Genomic DNA, 20470 nt, shown 5'->3' with positions numbered 1-20470 from the left:
CTCAGAGACGTTGATCCGTCCCTCCTGAAAGGAGCACGTGGTGGGGTCGTGGGTGCAGAGGTTCCGGTACTTGCACCAGTGGCAGCGGAAAGCACTGTTCACACAAGACAGGCACCTGGTGGGAGAAAGGACACGTTACAGAGGAGGTTATTGCCTTGGGAGGTCTGTATGGGAACAGACAGAGTCCAGGTCCTTCGTGGGAAAACAATTTCTTTGGAGGAACGTTTGATCCAACAACAGGAACAAAGAGGCTTAGGAAAGCACACTCCAGAAACAGAGACTTGAAGACAATTCATTCAGTAATAAAATACAGGCTGGGACTTATTGCACATTATTGCACTGGCCTAAAATAAAACACAATATCGCACAGCCCCCAGACTTGATTTTTATTTTCTAGAAAGTGGAAAACAAGGCAAGCCTGGCAAAAACTGGACCAGTTGCTTCACAAGTCAGGAATGCTTCAACAGCAACAATTCTACTTGGCCTTGGAGTGCAAGGAGTCCAGCAAGCGCTTTGGAGTCACGTTGGAAGAAATGAACTGTTTATGAAATGTTTGTGAAAGGATGCAGAGCCTTTCCAGCCCTGGGGGCAGCCTGGTTAGGGGATTTATCCCACTCCGACTGGCTGCTGGTGCGATGCACGGGCCCTGAGAGCTGCTGATGTTTGCAGTAACCACCTCCTCCACTGCCACATGGCAGCATTTTGGTGATCATCTACTGGTGTAAATATACATTGTGCCCATGGCATTCACTCTGTGTTGTAACTTGTGGCTCCAGAGACTGTGATGCTGCCTGGAGAGGGTTTGGATGCACTGGGATGAGGTGCACGGGGCAGGGATGCGCTGGGGCGAGCCTAGGGTCAGCTGTAGGAAGGAAACTCTGGAAAATGAGGAATGCAGGTCTCAAGGCCTCTCGTGCCAGCTGGGAAGAGGTGCCAGCACAGTGTCTCTCACAGGCTGTCGCCACAAGGATGTTTTAATAACTCAGTTGTATTGTCTTTCTGATGCATTCGTAGTGACCTTAATAGCAAAGGAAGCTTATCCTAATCATGCACATACAAATCTGGGGAATAAGATCAAGTGCTGTAAGCTCATTTAATTACTCATTTGTTTGACCTATTTCTCCATTTCGGTCTGCAGGACCTCTCCCACCCACCCTCACCTGTCCTGGCCCTGGCCTCCGACTTTCCTATCTGGTGCTCATGGAGCTCTTTGCTTCACACAGCTCTGCTGGGTCTGCGGCAGAAGGACCTCTCTGATCTTCCCAGCCAGTGGCTGTGGTTTCTGGTTGCTGCTTTCAGCTCTGCTCAGCCCTGGCTCAGCAGGGGAGGGGGCTCCCAGCAGGATCCTGAGCTCTCAGAGACTTACACCAGGTCACCACTTTGGCTCTTTCATCCTGACCTAGTTGTCTTAAGGACACTACCTCTCTTTTGCTTCAGAAAGTGCATCCCTCTACCTCATCTATTCCTTATTAAAATGGACTTAACACTGAAGACACCAACCACGTTCCCTGATCCACCTGCACCTCCCTGGGGTCACAGGAATTCATGAACCTGAGTGCTGAACCGTCTCAGCTCGTGGGTTCACAAGAGCTGGACCAGCACAGGAGGTTTTACAGCACCGGTCTGCCAGAGCAGCATGTTCCTGCCCAACCACAACCCCCTCCTGCCCCTCTTAACCTAATGCCACCCCCTGGGTACGTGCTTCATGCACCACAACCACTTCTTGTGCTTCTGTGCAGCCACGAAGGGCACGGCTGCTCCTTTGCTCTCTCGAGGCACCCTCACCGTGGCAATGAAGAGTCTCAGAATCAACGGGTTTCTCTTCTCCACCGGCTGAGACCTTTGTTCCTTCCTCCTTTTTGCATTCTGTGATTCATTTCTACCCGTCTGGCTCGTGCCCTTGTTGAACTCGCTGATGTTGAGTCCGGTTTGATGTAAGCGCTGCAGAGTTTACCACTGCGTTAGCACTTTGTCTCCAAACAGGAGCGGGTAGGAAGACATCGTCCAATGAAGCCAAGTGACAGGTCGGAAGAGATGCATTGCCTCCTCCGATTCAAACCTCTGCTTCTAAGCGAAAATAGGGGTCCCCGTGATGCCATCCCTCGTGCAAATTCAAGAACACAAGAAGGCAGAGGAACCGCTGGAAGGACGGCAAGTGTTTGCAGCGGGAGGAGAGGCTGGTGCTGTGCGGCTGGACTGAGGGACGAGGGCCTAAGAACAGAGTTGTGCACGAGGGGCAGCACAACAGGAGGCAGGGATCATTGGGGAATGGATACAGACCACCAGGAGAGGCAGCATGGGGGGACTGAAGGGCTTGCTTGCAGGGCTCCTTTCATTCTGGTACCTCTGCTCTGCGCTACAAAAAATTGAATGCATGCCTAGAAAAATGGCAGGGCAGCCAAGCCCATCCGCACACACAGCTCTCTTCCAAGTGCAGCGGGGAAGGTCCTGTAGCTTGAGGCTTCAAATCCAGTGCAGAAACATTGGGAGTGACCCTGTGCTGGCACTTCTGGATGCCAGGCAGCTCAAGCAGCAAATCACGCTCACAAAGCAGAGCTGGCAGCTGACCCTGCTGCCAGTGATGCTGCCCAGCCCCGCAGATCACGCCTGCCTTTTGCTATCCGACTCCTTGCAGGTCGTGCCCACGTTTCATTCTGGTGCTTTGGGGCTTGCTGAGGTTCCAGAGAGAAAGCTGTAACTGCTTCAGTTCTAGAAACATGTTTTAAGGCCAGCCAGCTGCGTGCTGCCCTCCAGCAGCAGAAGTGCCATGGGAGATCTGCTGCTGGGATGCTCAGCAGCACCGAGCCCCGCAGCCCTCCAAGGAGCAGCCACTGCGCCTGCCACACACTCTCTTGGACTCTCAGGGCTGCTCTGCCCCACTCCAGGGACAACCAGGCTGCAAGAATCTCCTGCCAACCAGCACTCCTACTCCCCTCATCTGAAATACAATCACTGTGCTCAGCCTCCAGGGCTGGAGATGTCCAGGTTTCTGTCTGCTGTCACCTTCTCCATCAGCAGAGCCCTTCTCCCTCCTCCCATGGAGCACTCTGGCAGCAGCCAGCCTCCTGCTCTCCTGGCCAGTGCAGCGAGGAAGGGTTCTGCCTCCCCCAGCTGCCTGCAGTCCAGCACCCTGAACCCTCTGCTCTGCTTTCCAAGATGCAGCCGAGTTCACAGTTGCGGGATCGCGCAGCTTGGGGGCACCAGCAGGTTAAGGTTCTTTCAGGCTCCCTCTGCCTGCATCTCACAAGGCAAAGAAAGCCACCCACCCAGAGGGATTCAGAGGTGACAGGGACCGATGGGCTCCTCTTCTACCTCATGTGTCTGCTGGATGAACCAAGCAGTGTGACAACCCCCAGGCTGGTCCCAGAGCCCAGCATCCCCTTCCCAGCCCTCCCTCGGCTCTGCTCAGGGATGGAGAAGGAGCACTCACAGCTGGTGGGCACTGCAGTTGTAGAACTTGAACTCGGTGCTGACAAAGGTCCTCCCCGTCTCCTGCGACTTCAGCTGCAGCACCACGCCGAACCAGTCTGGGGATGCAAACCAGAGCCCATCAGTCCCACCAGCAGGAGCGAAGGAAGCAACAGCAGACGTGGGGGCACCCGCTCCCCGCCTGACAGGGTGCTGAGCCGTCTGCTGCGCGGGGAGAAGGCGCAAGTCAGGTTGCTCTCATCTCCCTGCTCCCCCAGGCATCAGGAGCCCTGCCTCTGGTGAGGCTGCAGCGGCTTCCCAGGCTGGGAGCTGAGCAAGCCCCTCACCAAAGCCACCCTCGAGCGCCCTAGGGTGCTGGGCTGGCTGTCTCCAGCCATCCCTCCAAACCTAATGAGGCAAAACGCTTTGGAGATGCAGGGTCTAAGTGCTGCCTTGGATCACAGCTGAAATGAGTGCGGGATCTCATCCCGTGCCCTAAAGGATTCTGTCTCTACTATCAAAACACTAATTCAGCCAACTCTGAGAAGCAGCCCAAGACTAGAATGGGAGACAACGCTGGACAAAAGGGCATTAGCGAAACTCTTTAGGAGCTCAGCACTGGATTAATTAAGAGCAGATTGCTCTTCTGGAGCTGCTACGGGTAAGTCTGTGCAAGCACCGCTACCACAGTGGCTCTCAGCCCCCAGTGTTCACCGAGTCTCAGGCTCTGTATAATGCCTTAGAAATACAAAGATATCAGCAGGGGAAGCACAGTTGACACCTGGAAGGACGCCAAGGAGAAAATGAGTTTTAAGCAAGTAGCATTTTGGTTATGGGAAGAGAAAATGTGACAGCAGTGACATTAATGAAGAAACAACCCAAAGATCAGGACTGAAAAATAGAAACTGCATCCACCTACTCATGGGTGCTGAGCCAGGCTGAGGAGAGGGCTTCTGCCTTCCTGATCCACCAGCCTGGCAAGGCTGCAAGCCCTCCTGAGCCAGCCCGGGGGGACAGACAGCTCCTGGAGCCCCGAGTCCTGTCTTAGAAGCTGTCTGGCAGCACAGGGAGGGTGTAAGGATAGGGTAAGCACATGCTGCTGTCTGCTCCCAGCCTGTCTTTCCCCGTGCGGGATACAATTCTTAAGGATGAAGCATATTTAGCTCCCTGGGTTTAGTGATCTTTGACTGGAGCGTGGATTTCTCCAAAGGATGAGAGGATGCTTCCAACCCTACACCACACTTTCTGGTGGCACGGATGTCCAGAAGGCAGTGACTTACCCTGATCCACAGGGATGGCAGGAACATCTTTTGCTCCGGGCGACACGCACACGACCCGGCTGCCCGCAACCTGCCCTTCCACCTCCGTCAGGTTTCCGAAGAGGCAGGTGACCCCGGCCGTCAGGTCTGGAGCGTCGCTCACCAGCAGGCTGAGCTGCAGCCGGGGACAGGAGAGGCAGAGGGGACACAAAACACAGCCAGTAACCTGTTAGCAGGCAGAGCTGCCTGAGTTTCCTTCGCATTTTCAATACCTGCTGGTTTCCATTCAATACTGATCCCCTTAAATTACCCATCCGCCCACAGGAGGAGGCCAGCTGCCCTTTCATGGGAAGCAGAGGGAAAAGAAAGCCAAGGACGCAGGTTCTGTACCAATACAAAACCTCCTTGCTGAGCCTTTGGGTACTGCAGGTCAGCAGGGATGGCAAGGCAGCTTTTTGTACCCTTGGTGGCTCGAACAGGAGCTTTGCCACCCTCAACGCCTACAGCAGGAACCCGAGGGAGCAGGAGCAGCGCGTTGCTGTCAGCGGTGACCACCTCAACAACGCTCTGTGTGCACAGCACCCCAAAAACCTCCCCGCACTGACCCACGGGAGAGGCAGCTCTGCCTTGGGAACGCGGGGCTGTCAGAAATGGGACAGTTCTCATCCACCCCTGCACAAACTGGGCTTGTCCCCACGCCTGGAGGGGCGAGGGGGCTCGCAGCAGCGGGGCAGCTGGCTGGGGCTGCGAGGGGAAGGGGTGCAGCAAAGCCAGCTGCCGCGGGGTGCTGGAAAGCAACAGCTGGGATGCTTCAGAGAGCCAGGCCTGAGCACAGCAAGCAGATGAGGGGGTCTGGGAAACAAAGCCTTTCTTTTCAACAGCTAATGAAACCGGACCAAGAGAAATGTGAGCTGAGGCCCAAGGGGAAGGGGAATTTGTTTCTGCCATCCCTACCCCCTTCTTCCCCAGCCCCTCTGTGAGCCTGACTTCATGGGAAAAAACTTGTGCTGATGGGCAGGGAGAAAGGCTGGAGAACGGATTGCTCGCTGGGAACCTGGAGATGCCTCTCACCAACAGGTTTAACCCTCCCTGCTCGCTGCCAGCACCTACCGGGAGGCTGTGCTCGGAGACAGAGATGCTGCTGGGTTGCACGGTGACTCTCATGCACTGGCTGATGCTGCCTGCAAATCGGAAGGGCTCGTCGGCTCGCTCGCAGCGGTCCCTCGGGGAGCACCTGCCACACGGGAGCTCACATCAGGGCACCGAAAGCATCGGGGGAGGATGTCAAACAGCACCAGGGGCTACAGCAGACCAGGATTGAGCTACACGGGAGGGCAGAGCCTCACCCGGGGGAAGCACAGAGTCCTAGAAGGGAGAGTTAGCAGCAGGATGCTCTGCACCGCGGCCAGGTATGAGGCACAAACTCCACATTAGGAGCGCAAGGAACTGAAAAAAATATTCTGTGATCAGAGGAAAGACAAACCACAAGTATCCCAGGAGCAATTCCTGCTCCTGCCTCCATTGGGACACAATCCAGACCTACTCAGTCCCATGTGCCAGTGGGAGCCATGGGCACGGGGCGAGCCAGGTGCTCTGCTGCTGCTCATCCAGGGTCCCTGCAAGCCATAAAGTCAAAATCTGCACAGAAACTAAACTTCAAAGCAGTAACAGGCACTACAAGATGATGCTTCCATTCTAATTAAAACAAAACCACATAGTTCATTAGTGCTCCTGGGTCTGAGGAGCGTGGTAGGGCCAGGAATGGGACTTTCCTTGCCCCTTGGGCCAGATTTCGTGCACTGGGCTCCCAACCCTCACGCATTCCCATCATCAGGAATGCAAACCTCTGAGCGTGCCAAAGTGACTAGGATGCTCCTCCATGCTGCTAGGATGGCTCATTATCCCTGTTTTTCCATTGCCGGTGTCCTTGGAGTGGAGTGAAATCAAGCTGACTCCAGCAGGCAGAGGAGCACCCACCGGGAAATCGAGGACATACCAGTGTTTCCAACCAGATCTCAGCGACCGCAGCGCAGCGCTGGCAGCCCGCAGTGATTTTCTACTGTAAGCTCTTTGGGGAAACCCTTTTCCTTCCACCTCCCCTCCCTGGGCGCAGATGCCACGTTGCCCTTTCGGGGTTAATGGCCTCAGGAAGGTGTCAGCAAACTTTATCACTTTTCACTCCCTGCTGATCTTGGACCCCGTTTCAAACGGTGGCACAGAGGTCGGAGGCTCGAGACGCTGTCACCAGCCCCACGTGCCACCAGCAAGTTCCCTCCTGGCAGTCACTTGAGCGTATGTGTTACTCGACTTAACAAGGTGCTGCTGTCAAGCTGCTTGTTTCCCCGGCTCCCTGCGAGCGGCTCGGGCGGCCTCAGACACACACAAAGGCATCAGCAGAAACACCTCCTGCCCGTGCAGATAGCTGGATGTTGTCCTGCACAGCTGGCTCTGACCAGCTTGGCAAAACTCAGCTTCCCAAGCTGTGACCGTGGACTCGCACCCTCCCTGCGAGGCCGTTTGCTTCTGATTAGGGCAGGCAGAGTTTATGCTTTCCCTTTCCAAACCACCTGTGTGATCCCCACCAAACACTCTCGCTCTTCTCCTCACCCTCTCCTTTTTTCCCCCTTTTTTTGGAGTATAATGGAGCTAAATATGAAGGCTGCCAAAGGAAGAATTATTGAGGTTTAAGTGAATCTGCAAGATAGCTTTAAAGTGAGCTCTTGACTGGAGCCTTTATCTCATTGACTTGCTGGAATGGCTCTTTTTTATCATACTATTTATGGCAACGGCCTTAACAGAGATAAATAGGTCTGTAGACAATAACACGCTTGCAGAGAGCAGCATATGGAAGTCTTGCAGGTTTCAAATCCCACTGGGCTGAAGCGACTCTTTAACAATCTCCTTGAGGCCTCTTCTTGCTCCCAAAGAGCTTTTTCTATTAGAGGAGCCAAGGATGCTGCTCTCACATGCAGTGGATGAACTTGTGCAGCGAGGAAACCCCCATCCAGGAGGACACAGTGGAGGCGCTGGGCAGGGACGGGTGTCTCAGCCAGCGCACTGCTGCTCCAGGAGCCTCCAGGAGGGGTTCTGCAAGAAGGATGAGCACTTTTTCCTCCCCATTTTTTCTTAGTACCTTCTCAAATGCCCTCCCTCCAGCATTCCTCAAAGCCTGGTTGGAGCAAAGCACACGCTACCAATGGTCACCATCTCACCAAGCTCCTCCACAAGGGCAGGAGCTCCCAGAGTGCTCGGGTGCCCAAGTCCAGCTGCCTCCTGGGTTGATGTTCATCCCTGGAGCTGACCCCACCAGCCCTCTCTGCCAGCAGGACTGACTCCAGCTTCCAGAGCTCACTGATGTAATCCTCACGGCTGCTCATTCATAAGCATCACTGCTACCACTGTCCTTAAATTCTAGGTAGGCACATGTGTATGCAAACACCCCTCTAAAAGGGGTGCAAGCATGCAGCCTTTCAAAGGCTGATGTTTTCCTGGCTTCCCAAGCGCAGTACCTGCACGTCCAAGCTCTCAGCTAAGCCTCTGGCATGGCAAAGGTGGATGCCAAGTGCTCCAAGAGGAGCTCCCTGCTCTCCTCGTCTGCACAGAGATTCCGGGAGCTGCTGGAGCCCTCGGTACCCCCAGGATACAGACCCTGAATCTGAGGAGCAAAACCCCACAGCAAACAGCGGGGAGAAACAACTGCATTTCAACCCCCAGCAGGCTCAGTGCCCATGTTTATCATACCCAAACTCATTCTGGTGGCCACTCTTGCTCCTTCAAGGAGGAAAACATCTCTTGTGCCCCTCACCCTTCTCACGAGCCCTCAGAAACCACAGCGTAAGGATCACACCCCAGACCACAACTCTCCCACTGAGCAAAGGAGCAGCTGGTCCATCTGGCAGGAGGGACGTGGAAGAATTAGAGGGGAGAGATGACAAATTAAATACAAACACTCCGGCGTTTGGGGCTTCCAAACAAATGTGACAGAGGCTTCAGGAACAGCAAGATAAACACAATTATTTACAGCTTAAGACAAAAGCTAAAAAATGATCGTTACTCCAAGCAGGCCAGGAACATGCAGATGCTCAAAGGAAGGGTTGAGAAATTCCATCAGGGAGGAAACTCTTATTTGGAATAGGTTAATGCCAAAAAGCCACAGCTAAAAGGGCAGAGGAAATAACGCTTTCCTCCCCTCTTGACATTGAGAGTTTTCTCTCTGCAAAATGAAGATAACAACCTTTACCTGCTTCCCAGGTAGTTTATAAAGATTCAGTTCATTAGCATTGGGAGAGCACTTGGTGTTCCTTGCAGAGGAGCTGCTGCAGGAGGCTGAGGAGCGACACCCAACACACACACCTACAGACAAGTGACGCTGCCATCCCCCCCTGCAGAGCTCAGCAGCACCAGGCACCAAAAGGCTGCTGGCCCCAGGTGAGAGGATGCTCTCCTACCCCTGCAGCTGGCTCCTAGGAGCAACCCCAGAGCTGCAGAGCCAGATGCTAAGCAGAGCACATCCCCTTTCCTTGCTTTCTTGTCTCTTAGGTATCAAACGGCCACGGTGCCTAGAAGGGCACGTGGGGACAGCTGCCCCGAGGGAAGAGCCAGAGGGATGGGAACCACCAGGGATGGAAATCACTCCCTTCTGACAAAGCCGCTGTGACACGCAAGACTTTCAGACACAAGTGCACATATGGTGGCTTAGCCGCAGGGCTGGACAGGCTGGTCTGAAAGGTAAAAAGCTAAAAAAAGATGCCCAGGGTGCCTGTGCCCCGTGTGGCTGAGTTCCTGGTGGAGGCTGTTGTGCCACCGCCCCCAGTCCCTGCTTGTATGGAGCCCGGGGGATGCTCGGGGCCAGTGACTTCGATGGTTCTCCTGCATCTCCCCAGGCGTGGTGATGACGCTCTGCAAACCAGGCATGCCGTGGGGAGCCAATTTGCACCCCAAAGGCCACAGGTCCCGAATCCAGGCCGGATTTGCAGAGGAGCCTGTCGTTCCCACTCCCACTCCAGCACCTGCTCCTCAGGCAAGTGGCCAAATGCTGCTGTGTGGGTCCCGAACTCTGCCTCCTTCCCGATTTCCATGCATTTAACGGGGCTGCTCTGCAAGCTGGCACGAGGCCGGAGGGATTTATATTCCTCTCCTCCAGCCTCCTCAAGGCTTTCCCCTCCTCCTCCGATCTGCCTCTGCCTGGTGGTCCCCCTTCCGCCTTAGGAAGTGATCGTTCTTATGGCAAGGGAGAGAAAGGAAGGACACAGACACCTCTTGAATGCAGAGAGTGTTTCCTGGAGCTCCCCTGAAAAAAAGCAACCTAACCCTTAGCCCTTTGTGGCTGTCGATGTGCGCGAGGGGCTGCCAGCTCCCACCCTGCGCTGCCGGCTCTGCCCCATGGGGATGGCTGGAGCACGGACCCGCTGACCTTGCCACGCAGAATTTACATCTCTCTGCCTCATCATTTGAACAGGGATTGGTGCTCTGCTCTGTTCCAGTGCTGTAACCTCACTGAAAGCACAGTCCTGCTCATATCACCAAGTCTACTGCCTCTAAAAATTCCCTATTAATTGGGTGGGACTTGCAGCTTGGACAAGCAGGAGGGTGTAAAATGCAAGGACTCCATTCCCACTGGGTTAAATTCTGCTTTCCAGCTGTGTCCATGGCACCCTCTCTGCACTATGTGCAACTCACCTCTCTTAATAAAGCAGGAATTCATTTCCCTTCACCTCCTTCCAGGAGCTCAGGGATTTTCAATAGCGTTCACACCGCAATGCAGGGAGCATCGAGGGAAGGGAAGAATGGATTTAAGGAACTTCAGCCTAGTTTGCTTTTGCACAGACAGTGTGGGAGGCACTCGGTGGCTTTGAAAGCTGCTTTTAGCATCACCACCAGTGCTTACAAAATGGTCAAGGGTGGACTTACATGTGGTGGAGCGTGCACCAGCCGCAGTGGGGGTCTCCAGAGCTCAGACACTCCCCGCAGGTCGTGTACTGCTCGCAGGACTCCACGGGCACCCGGGACACCTGCAAGGGAAGCAGACACACGGGCTCAGGGCTCACCGCACAACCAGCAAGTGAAACAAGAGCAGCTCTAGGTCCTTCTTCACCAGTTTGAGTTAAGCAACATAACAGCGACCCACAAACTCCAGTGGATTTGTTCCAACAGTCATGCAGAAGCCAGCCAAGGGTAGGAAATATTGGGGACAGAGTCATGAAGTCACCGTGTCCCTTGGGCACGGCCGCACCATCCATCACGGCACAGCGGAGCCGAGCCCAGCCACCTCCTGGCGCCAGCTCACCAGAAACCCTGCCGACCTCCCTGCCCAGAGAGCCTCCCAGGGCAAAATCCGTGTGCTCTCCTCCCTGATTTACTGTTTGCTATCTTACACTTGCCACGGGGTAAGCTGCTTCGAGGAGGAAAGCTGGCAGGGAACAGAATTCATTGGGATGTTGCAGGTTGCCAGCTTATTTAGTCTACGTGGGTGTTTCACCACTTTCTCCTCCTTGGCCACCCTGAGCCCTTTCAGCACCCGCATGGGTTTGGCCTCAGGCACGACCTCATCTCTCCCAGATAAAAGACGTCAGATTAAAAAAGAGAGGGGAGCACCGACCCAGGTCGCTGCTGCAAACCCCCTCTTGCACTTATCACACACACGAAGGGCGAAGCTGAGGTGTAGCACGGTCCTCACTCGTTTATCAGCACCAAAACCCCCAAAGGCTCCAAAATGACACCAAGCTTTAACCACGGGTCATTGCTTGTCTCCACAGATGAAATTCCACTTGACCCTTTCCAACCCATCCACTGCCACCTTGAGTGGGCAGTGTACGTTTGCACCTCATTTCAGGGAATGCAGGGAGAGGATGAGGAGGAATGATTTTTAGCTGAAAGAGGGGAAATTGAGATGAGATCTTGGGGAGAAATGTTTTGCTGGGAGGGTGGGGAGGCCCAGGTTGCCCAGAGCAGGGGTGGCTGCCCCATCCCTGGAGGGGTTCAAGGGCAGGTTGGATGGAGCTTGGAGCCTCAATCCAGTGGGAGGTGTCCCTGCTCGTGGCAGGGGTGGAACCAGGTGATCTTTAGGATCCCTTCCAACCCAAACCATCCCATGACTCTATAACCCCGCCGCTGTGGCACAGTGCTGGTCCCTCATCAGTGTATTTATATTTCTATTACCAAATACCATCCGCAAGCACTGCCATCCCCTGCAGTGCCGGCCGCTCCTCTCCAGCCGTGGGAGCGATGCCTGCAACTGGTTGGAAATTAAAACAACTGTCAGCCTTGCACTCACTCTGTCCGTCAAAACAGAGCGCGGCTCGCAGCAGCTGGGGCGCGCGGGGTGAAAGGAGCAGTGTCTCACCAAACAACGGCGACTTTCACGCCAAGTGCTGTTGACACAGTGAGAACCCAGTTCCTCTCTAAACACGACACCAATAGGGCTGCTATTCTTCTTGTTTCTTCAGCCCTACTTAACAGCTTTTCCTCAAACAGAAATTGCGTGTGGATGCGCGGGGCTGGGTATTTCTTTTTTCTTTTTTTTTTTTGTTGCTGAGATGAGGTTTGTGGGATGGGCACAGGGCTTGGCTTGGGGGATGCTGAAAGGAAAGCAGCCCCGGAGCTGGAACCATCAGGTGCGGGAAGCAGAGCCAGGTATGGGGGCACCCATTTGGCTTTCGAGGGCTTTGGAGATGGAGAAGGGAAACACAGGGTGATGAAATAACACAGAGGTGTGAAGAAAGGGCTTGGGTTGGATCCTTGCCTGCAAAGGGTGGCTGAGGTGCCTTCTCAGAGTCTTCCTCTGCACCTCAGGTGGCTGCACGTGATGTGGTTTTACCTGCTTTGCATCTTCCCTCTAAGGATTTGATAGGTATGGTTGGACTTGATGATCCAATGGGTCTTTTCCAACCTGGTGATCTATGATTCTGTGATCTCAAAGCACTTCACAGACATCGTGGTGGTGTGGGAGCAACCCCCCAGCCTGGCAGCGGGTACAACCGATCCCTGCTTGGACGCTGCCTGCCATGCTCCTGTGCCCTGCCCATCGCACCCCATCACCAGCAAGGATCCGAGATTTCTCCAGGCAGCCCAGAGATGTGGACATCGCTCTGCTGCTGGATGGAAGCCTAGGAGCAAATGTGTGTTTTTCAAACCAATCAAGCATCCCATGGGAGCTGCAGGGGCTCTCAGCAGCCCTCGTGGGAAACACCAGCCACCGCGGGACGCATCGAGGGAAGTCACCAGGTTTCCCCTACAATCTGCCCAGCACATCGAGCCGTATTGGTGGGAGGGTTCACACCCACCCAGAAGGTCGGGACAGCCCTGAAATCATCAGCCTGATCCCCTGCCTCTCATCCACAATGTGAGGCTTGGCAGGATTGGTCCCTGTGATTTATATGCAGCTCAGGGCTTGTTTCATGTTTGTGAGGAGCTGGGTGCTCTTGTGGCACTCTATAAATAACGGAGGATTTGAATTATATGAATAACAGTTTGTTACAGATGATTTTATGTGAGGCAGTTGGGTTCATTTTTCGCTCAGAAGCTGTGGCTTCTGCACAGGATAATTCTTTATAAATTAGGCAGAGATTCGGAGCAATTCCTAAAGTGGCAGATTTCTAGCCCAAACGGGACTATTTGATCCTTCCTCTGTAATGCCTGCGTGATGCAGGGCAGACAGGTTGATGAATAAAGCAAACCTGGCAGGAGTGGGTGGGCTGGGGCTGCCTGAGCTGGGGTACCTGGTCCGAGCAGCCCCGAGGGGGCTGTTCCCCACCCCAGGACTAAGTCCCAAGAAAGCTGTTGCCTGAACTGATGAACCCATCTGCAGGGCAGGAGCGAAATTCCCTGTGGTACCCAGAGAATCATAGAATCACCAGGTTAGAAGAGACCCACTGGATCATTGAGTCCAACCATTCCCATCAATCACTAACCCATGTCCCTCAGCACCTCGTCCACCCGTCCCTTAAACCCCTCCAGGGAAGGGGACTCAACCCCCTCCCTGGGCAGCAGAGCTCCCGAGCTCAGCCCCCACCCTGGGGCACCAGCAGAGCTCTCAGCGCAGCCTGGACTTTGGAAAGTCAAAGCCAATTTTGCATGCCTTCACATTTCTGCTCCAGGAACACAAGGCGAGAGGTCCTGAAGCCGCGCAGGAACATGCAGCATTTGCTGAAGGCAGCCTCAAATCGCACCCCTCCTTGCCTGCGAGATGATGCGCTGCTCCCTGCAGAGCCCGGGGACACCGGGGAGGTCACAGCATCCCTCTGGAGCTGGCACCAGGTCCCTTTGGGGAGAAGACAGGGTGCCAGGCACTCCACAGCAGTGTGGTCGCAGCCAATGCAGAGCGATAAATCAATTCTGCAGAGCTGAGGAGCATCTCCATGCTGAAACAAACCTGCTTCTCAATAATTAAATGATAAAGTCTCATTACTGCTTTCCTTGACTGCCTGACCCATAACATCAGCAAAAAAAAAAAAAAAAAAAATCGATGCAGACTCGCCAAAACAAACGAATTCCAACTCTGCCAGCCCGCAGAGAAAATAAGTGCAAGAATCCAGTCCAAAACAAGTAAATGCATAAAATAAACAAACAAAGCAAAGTTTCCACAGCTTATGCCTGCTACCGGCAGAGTCCTCTGACCCCCCTGGCTGGAGAGAGACCTGGGGGCGTCCCAGCACCACGGACGCTGCCTGCAGCCCCCTCGGGGCGCTGGAGTTCAAACAGAAAATCTATTTTTAATGACTTTGGGGAGTGTAGTAGAGATGCCAACTAGTTCACTGTAATTAAAGCTATCTATCACTCGGCGAGCAGGAGCCCAAAGTTGATGAACTTTCTGATGAGGTTTTATTCTTCCCTTCATTCATGAAAAAACACCTCTTTGTGCAGCCGCGGGAGACCTGAAAAAGTGTGGGAAGGAGCAAGGAGGGCTCATCAGTTCCAGCCATTAACGTGTCAGGGTGACAGGGCTGAGGAAAATAAAGTCAAACTTTCCCAGAAGCTTGTAAAAAAGTTTGACAGGCTCCTCTCCCTGCTGCTTCTCCTCCCTGCGACTCCAGGCAGAACCGTTCCAATCTGGAGTCCTCCTGCGCTGCCGCTCGTGCCAAGGGAAAAAGCAGCGTGCAGGAATGCAGGGCACTTGCTGCTGTGCTGAGCAAGAGCTGTGGGTCCCATCCGACCCGCACTCTATGAAAAGTCCTACCTCAAAATGACTTCTTGACCAGAGAGGAGATTTTGGACACGCCAGGACTGATGCCAGCTGCGAGCGTGGAAGAGCTGGGGATGCAGCCAGTGGGATGCAGTCAGAGCATCGCGTGGGGCAGCAGCCAGGACACAGGGGAGGAAAGCAAAGGGGGAGTGTGTGACCTGAAAAGCATTGAGAGACACCTCCAAAGTGGTGCTGAGAGCCTTCAGAGGCAGGAATACCTGCTCCAGCGGGGACTAAGTCACCAGTCTCTATAACAGATGAAAGGATGCACGCAGACAAGGAGCAGATGAGAGAGGAGGTTCACCTGACAGGTACAGCAGCTACTGGGGGACCCAGGTCTCCTCTCCCACGCCGCTCAGCAGAGAAAGAACCAGCAGAGCTACCGAAGGGCTGTCAAAACCAAATCAACGCCTGTAACTTTTGGCAGGAAGGCAGCGAGTGGGAGAGGACACAGAGACAATGTTTCCATGACGACAAAGGGGTTATTTAATTACAGCGCTGCAGATGCATGCAGAGAAAGTCCCTTAAACTCTGATCCGAGCAACCTTTTCAACGAGTTTGGCTTTGCTGTTCTTTGGTAAGAACCTTGTTAGCATCTTATGAGGACAAGCTGTGTTTGAGCACGGGGACCCCAGAGCTTTCTCAGTGAGCAATCAGACCTTCTCCAAGCAAACCTGCCTCCTGGCTCCCCGCTCCCCTCCCTGCACTGTGCCAGGATCCCGAGGGAGGCGGTGAAAGTCAGAGCAGCCTCCTCTGCGAAGCAAGAGAGTGAAAAAACAGCAAAAGCCCACAGGAAGGCTTAACCGAGCTGCAAAATCATCCTCAAGCCAGAGTTCCCTCCATCCAACCCAGCAGAAGCCGGCAGGACTCAGGCTCGAGCTCAGAGCTGACTTGTGTTCTGGCACACAGGCTCCTACAGACTAACGCTTTCCTGTGGTTAACCGCAGCTCGAGTTAATCACCGCATCCGTATGGAGCATCTGAGTGATATTTGCTGGGATAACCAAGTGCCAGGCAGAGATCCCATCCCCGCTCCCAGGAGCAGCACAACGTCTTGTAAACCTGGAGGAGAAATGAATTTTCATCTCAAACACAGGCTTCCCGCGACTGTTCCACTTGGCAGCTCCTCCTCTGCCCTGGGCAGGCGACGATGCTGTTTGCTCACCTCAGAGCCAACTCGTGCAGGGCTGGGTTCCACCTGCCTGGCACAGGCACTGACCATGCCCCTCCCAGGCTGGGCATCCCATAGAATCATAGAATCACAGAATCACCAGGTTGGAAAAGCCCCACTGGATCATCGAGTCCAACCATTCCCACCAATCACTAACCCATGTCCCTCAGCGCCTCATCCACCCGTCCCTTAAACCCCTCCAGGGAAAGGGACTCAACCCCCTCCCTGGGCAGCCTCTGCCAGGGACCAATGACCCTTTCTGTGAAACATTTTTTCCTGATGTTCAGCCTAAATCTCCCCTGGTGGAGCTTGAGGCCATTCCCTCTCATCCTGTCCCCCATCCCTTGGGAGAAGAGCCCAGCTCCCTCCTCTCCGCAACCTCCTCTCAGGTAGTTGGAGAGAGCAATGAGGTCTCCCCTCAGCCTCCTCTTCTCCAGGATAAACACCCCCAGCTCTCTCAGCCGCTCCTCTTGTTCTCCAGCCCCTTCCCCAGCTTTGTTGCTCTTCTCTGGACTCTCTCCAGAGCCTCAACATCCTTCTTGTGGTGAGGGGCCAGAACTGAACACAGCATTCGAGGAGCGGTCTCACCAGTGCTGAGTATTGAGGGACAATAACCTCCCTGGACCTGCTGGTCACGCCGTTTCTGATCCAAGCCAAGATGCCATTGGCCTTCTTGGCCACCTGGGCCACTGCTGGCTCACGTTCAGTTGCTGTCAACCAACACCCCCAGGTCTTTCTACTCCCAGACCTTCATCCTCCCTTAGATCCCAGCTGAGCATCCAGCGGAGCCCCTGGGAGATGCACAGCCATCGGGATCCCACGCTGTCGCTCACATGCCCACTCTTTCCAAAATTTCTGGGCTCAGGTGGGGATCAGTCCAACACAGTAAACTCTTGCCTTGCATCAGCTCACGGCCTCTGCATTCTGCGCTTTGCCCTGTGGCCACGTAACTCACCACGCGGTTCCTGCAGCCGTTTAAAAGTTTGAACAGGAGCTCGGAAAACTAATGAAGGTGAAGAACTATAAAGTGTGCGCTTTTCCCCTCTGTATTTTCCAAGGAAGCAGCAAAAATAGAATTCTGAATAATTTCAGAGTTATAACCAATGTAATTAGGTGTTCAACGAACACTTGCAATTGGGCTGCACTTATTAAAATTACTGTTTTTAGTCTGAACGTTGCCAGAGAGTCATTAGCAGCACAATGGTTCGATTCCCCGGGACTCTAATTAGACTTGGACGCCTCGCAGCGCAGGGGTTGCCCGGCTCTGCCGCCCGCTCGGCACTCCAGGTGATGCCCCGCAGTGCCACAGGGACCCTGCTGAGGCTCCTGGGGTGCCTCCCAGCCCTGGAGCACGGGCACCTGCGCCCGGTGCAGTGCCAGGAGGTGGGATGGAGCCCCAGGGCAGTGAGAAGAGGATGCTCTGCCGTACAGCTCTGACTCGGGGTTCATTTTTGGCTGCAGTGAGTACGCTGGAGAGTGTGAGCAGGAGCATCCTGGGCTCTGTCCCCTCCTCAGAGAGAACATCTCAGCTCACTTTAGAGAAACTCCTTTATTTCTTCTGTGCGATGCTCTGCAGGGCTGCAGGCAGAAAGCAGCCAGCGTTTTGTTAACTCTATTCCCCAGACCATGCAAGCCGGGCTAGGAAACGGCTGTGCCACTTGGAGGAGAAGCTGCAGCAGGGCAGACGTCTCCTCCTGCAGCAAAGGCTCATCCCTCCTACCCATCTCCTGCGGGGGGTTTGCTCCCCGGCCACACGCTCGTGGGTACCAGCTGCACCGATGCAAAATCAAATCGAAGACCGTGCCGCTCCCAGTTTGCACCAGCAATGGTCTGCGGGAAGCGTGTCGGTGTACAGCCCTGCAGCCCTCCTCAGGGCGATGTGATAACAACTGGAAGCGGGGATACCCTTGGAGTTAAGGAAAGCATCCATCCGGGAGCCCCCAGGGCATTTACAAATAGCAACCCTGCTCCATGCAGCCTCTTACACTGGTTTGGAAATGATGGAGGCTTCAAAGTAGGTGTCAATGCACTCTCTGTGTCAGAGAAGGGAGTTTCATGCTCTGAAACGCAGACGTGCGGCTCTGTTATGAAAGACCTAAATCTCAGTGGTGTGTATCGCAGGAGAGCTCAGTGCCTGCTGCTTGCGATTGCCTTCAGCCGTCTGTTTTTCCTCTCTCCCCATAAAAACCACATGCCAGACAGCCGAGGCCCCTTCCCCCAAGCTGCTAGCCTAGAACTCATGAATTCAGTTAAGTTGTTAAAAAGGATTGTGGCAGGCTAAGATAAAACAGAGGAGTTTAAAATGACAAACAGACTCCTAAATGGGATTAGAGTCTTAATGAAAACAGTAATGAATGAATGAGGCAACCAAATATTACCCATTAATATTAGACAGATAGATTAGATCCCTAGGCGCTGCGTTTAAAAACGACATGAAATTACTTCAATTACTCTGCATTGATAAATAACAAGGCCATATTTACTGTTAAAACACATTTCCTCCGCCCTCCCCCGTGCTCGCTTTGACTTCTGCTTCCCAAGAGGGAGATCAGACCATCGAGAGGCTGCAAAAAGGCACCAGGCTGGAAGCTTCCACCGCTCCCCTCCTTTCCGCCAGCATCCACCCTACACGTACTCCAGGGCACCTGCTGCAGGGGACTGGTCCCATTAGTCATAATTACTACCATCAACGCCACTATTTCAGCCCTGGCATGTCTGTGCAAGAGCCAAAGCAATCACTGCTGATTCACTTAAAACCTGAAGCAGCATCCTTCCGTCTCAGGAATTCACTCCACCTTCCCTTGTCGGTGGAGACAGCTGCTCAGCATCCTCCGTCCCATGCAAGGAAAGGGAGATTAACCTGATCAGAGGCCTTTTCTGATGAAGAGATGGTAGATGGATGATTCCTGGGCGCTTGGTGGCATTTACGTGCTAATGATGAAAGGCACTTTGGTAAAGGGAAAGTCAACGAGAGTCCCTCATCCTTGCATCCCAACCTCCAGCCCAACCATCTGTTCTCTGGGTTCAGGAAAGCCCTGGAAAACAGGTTGCTGCTAGGAAAGCTGCAAAACATTCTCTGCAGCTCTGCTGCCTTGGCTTGTGAACCTCTGTGCCTGGATGAAGTGTCCTCTATGTGACCAGGGACACTTGTGTGCAGATGCCGTGCTCGGCCGAGAGGACACGCGGAGCACGGCTGTAAAGCACCTCAGTGCAGCTGCGTCACATCACCAACGCTTTGCTGCTGTGGGATCTTGAGAACCTTCGCAAAACAACCTCGTTCAGCCCCACAACATGTCAGCAAATGAGAAAAACATACAAGATCTCATTTCAGAGATACAAGAGGAGCAGCCTGCAGAAAGCGTGCAGCGTGAATTGCTAACGGCATAGCAAGGCAGAAAACCTCAGCTCAAGCCCCAGGTCCTTGCTGCAGCCATCAGAGCTGTTATCTAGTGGTTTTTTTTAGCAGGAGGAGTCAAAATAGTCCCCTGCTTCCCCTCAGCTGGGATTCAATCCCTTGGGGAAAGGCCACACAGCGGTTATTCCAGCTGAAACATCACTGAGCTTGGAGGGTTCATTAAGTGTGGGAGTGGGGGGCTGTGTGTACCATGCAGATATAAATTAACCTCCCAGGAAGGCAACAAACCCCAATATTTGTGCTTTCCCACCCTGAAACAAGGGCTAAAGCAGGAGAGTGAAGAGGGAGGAATGAACAGAGCTCTTCCCACAGCTCTGGAGATGGATGACCTTTCCAATACGATACCTGTATAAATCTTATTTAATGAAATAATAATAAAAAAAAGAATAAAGGAAGGTTAAATCATTCCCTGCAGCAGATTTACATGGAAAACAAAGTCTGTTCAGACAGCGGTTGGTTTACACAACAGGCCTTTAACATTCCTTTCCTAACTACTAGGGTGACTCCTGACCAGCTAACCACAAGATGAGTGATAGGAGCTCTCGAAGCCAAAGGCAACGTGCCAAGACGGAGGCAAAAGAAACAGTACTAGCCTGGGGTTTACTTTAAGCACACAATTAGGGGTTTTGGGTGGGTCACAAGTCAAAACATGGTGGTTTTCACCCATCAAGCCTTCCCCGCAACGTTCCCATCCTTTGGGACATGACTTCATTTTCAGAGCCACCACCAAGTCAGCACTTTAAACACCCACATCCCCTCCCTTCGCGCACCGCAGAGCAAACACCGCTGTCTGCGGCTTGAAAGCGCCCCTGGGAAACTGGGAAAACCAACCGAGGGCCTCCCATTATCTGCAATAAAAAGCTGGAACGGTCTTTTGTAGCCCGAGAAGGCTGGGCAAAGAGTTTAGCTTTCATCTTTACCTGCTTTTCCTTGGGCTGCTGTTTTGCTGCATGGGAGAAGCAGAATCAAAGAGCAGCTCTGGGGCGACCGCGTTGCTTTGACGAAAGGCAGAGGTGATGGGAGCTCAGAGCTTCTACA

The 20470-nt window shown here is 53.7% G+C and overlaps 1 protein-coding gene across 4 annotated transcripts in view; it reads right to left on the bottom strand.

Annotated features, from left to right (window-relative positions):
- Window positions 1-20470, bottom strand: part of PLXNA2 (plexin A2) — a 241392-nt gene that overhangs the window by 52998 nt on the left and 167924 nt on the right. For all 4 annotated transcript variants that reach the window (XM_069876028.1, XM_069876027.1, XM_069876029.1 and 1 more), the window contains exons 5-9: window positions 10578-10678; window positions 5778-5901; window positions 4689-4842; window positions 3431-3527; window positions 1-115 (exon numbers count right to left, since the gene is read on the bottom strand). In XM_069876028.1, coding sequence (XP_069732129.1) covers window positions 1-115; window positions 3431-3527; window positions 4689-4842; window positions 5778-5901; window positions 10578-10678 — 591 coding nt within the window. The remainder of the gene's footprint in view (window positions 116-3430; window positions 3528-4688; window positions 4843-5777; window positions 5902-10577; window positions 10679-20470) is intronic.

Source organism: Phaenicophaeus curvirostris, chromosome 24 (genome assembly GCF_032191515.1).
Source record: "Phaenicophaeus curvirostris isolate KB17595 chromosome 24, BPBGC_Pcur_1.0, whole genome shotgun sequence".
NCBI lineage: Eukaryota > Metazoa > Chordata > Aves > Cuculiformes > Cuculidae > Phaenicophaeus > Phaenicophaeus curvirostris.
This window is presented reverse-complemented; position numbering and strand designations above follow the sequence as displayed.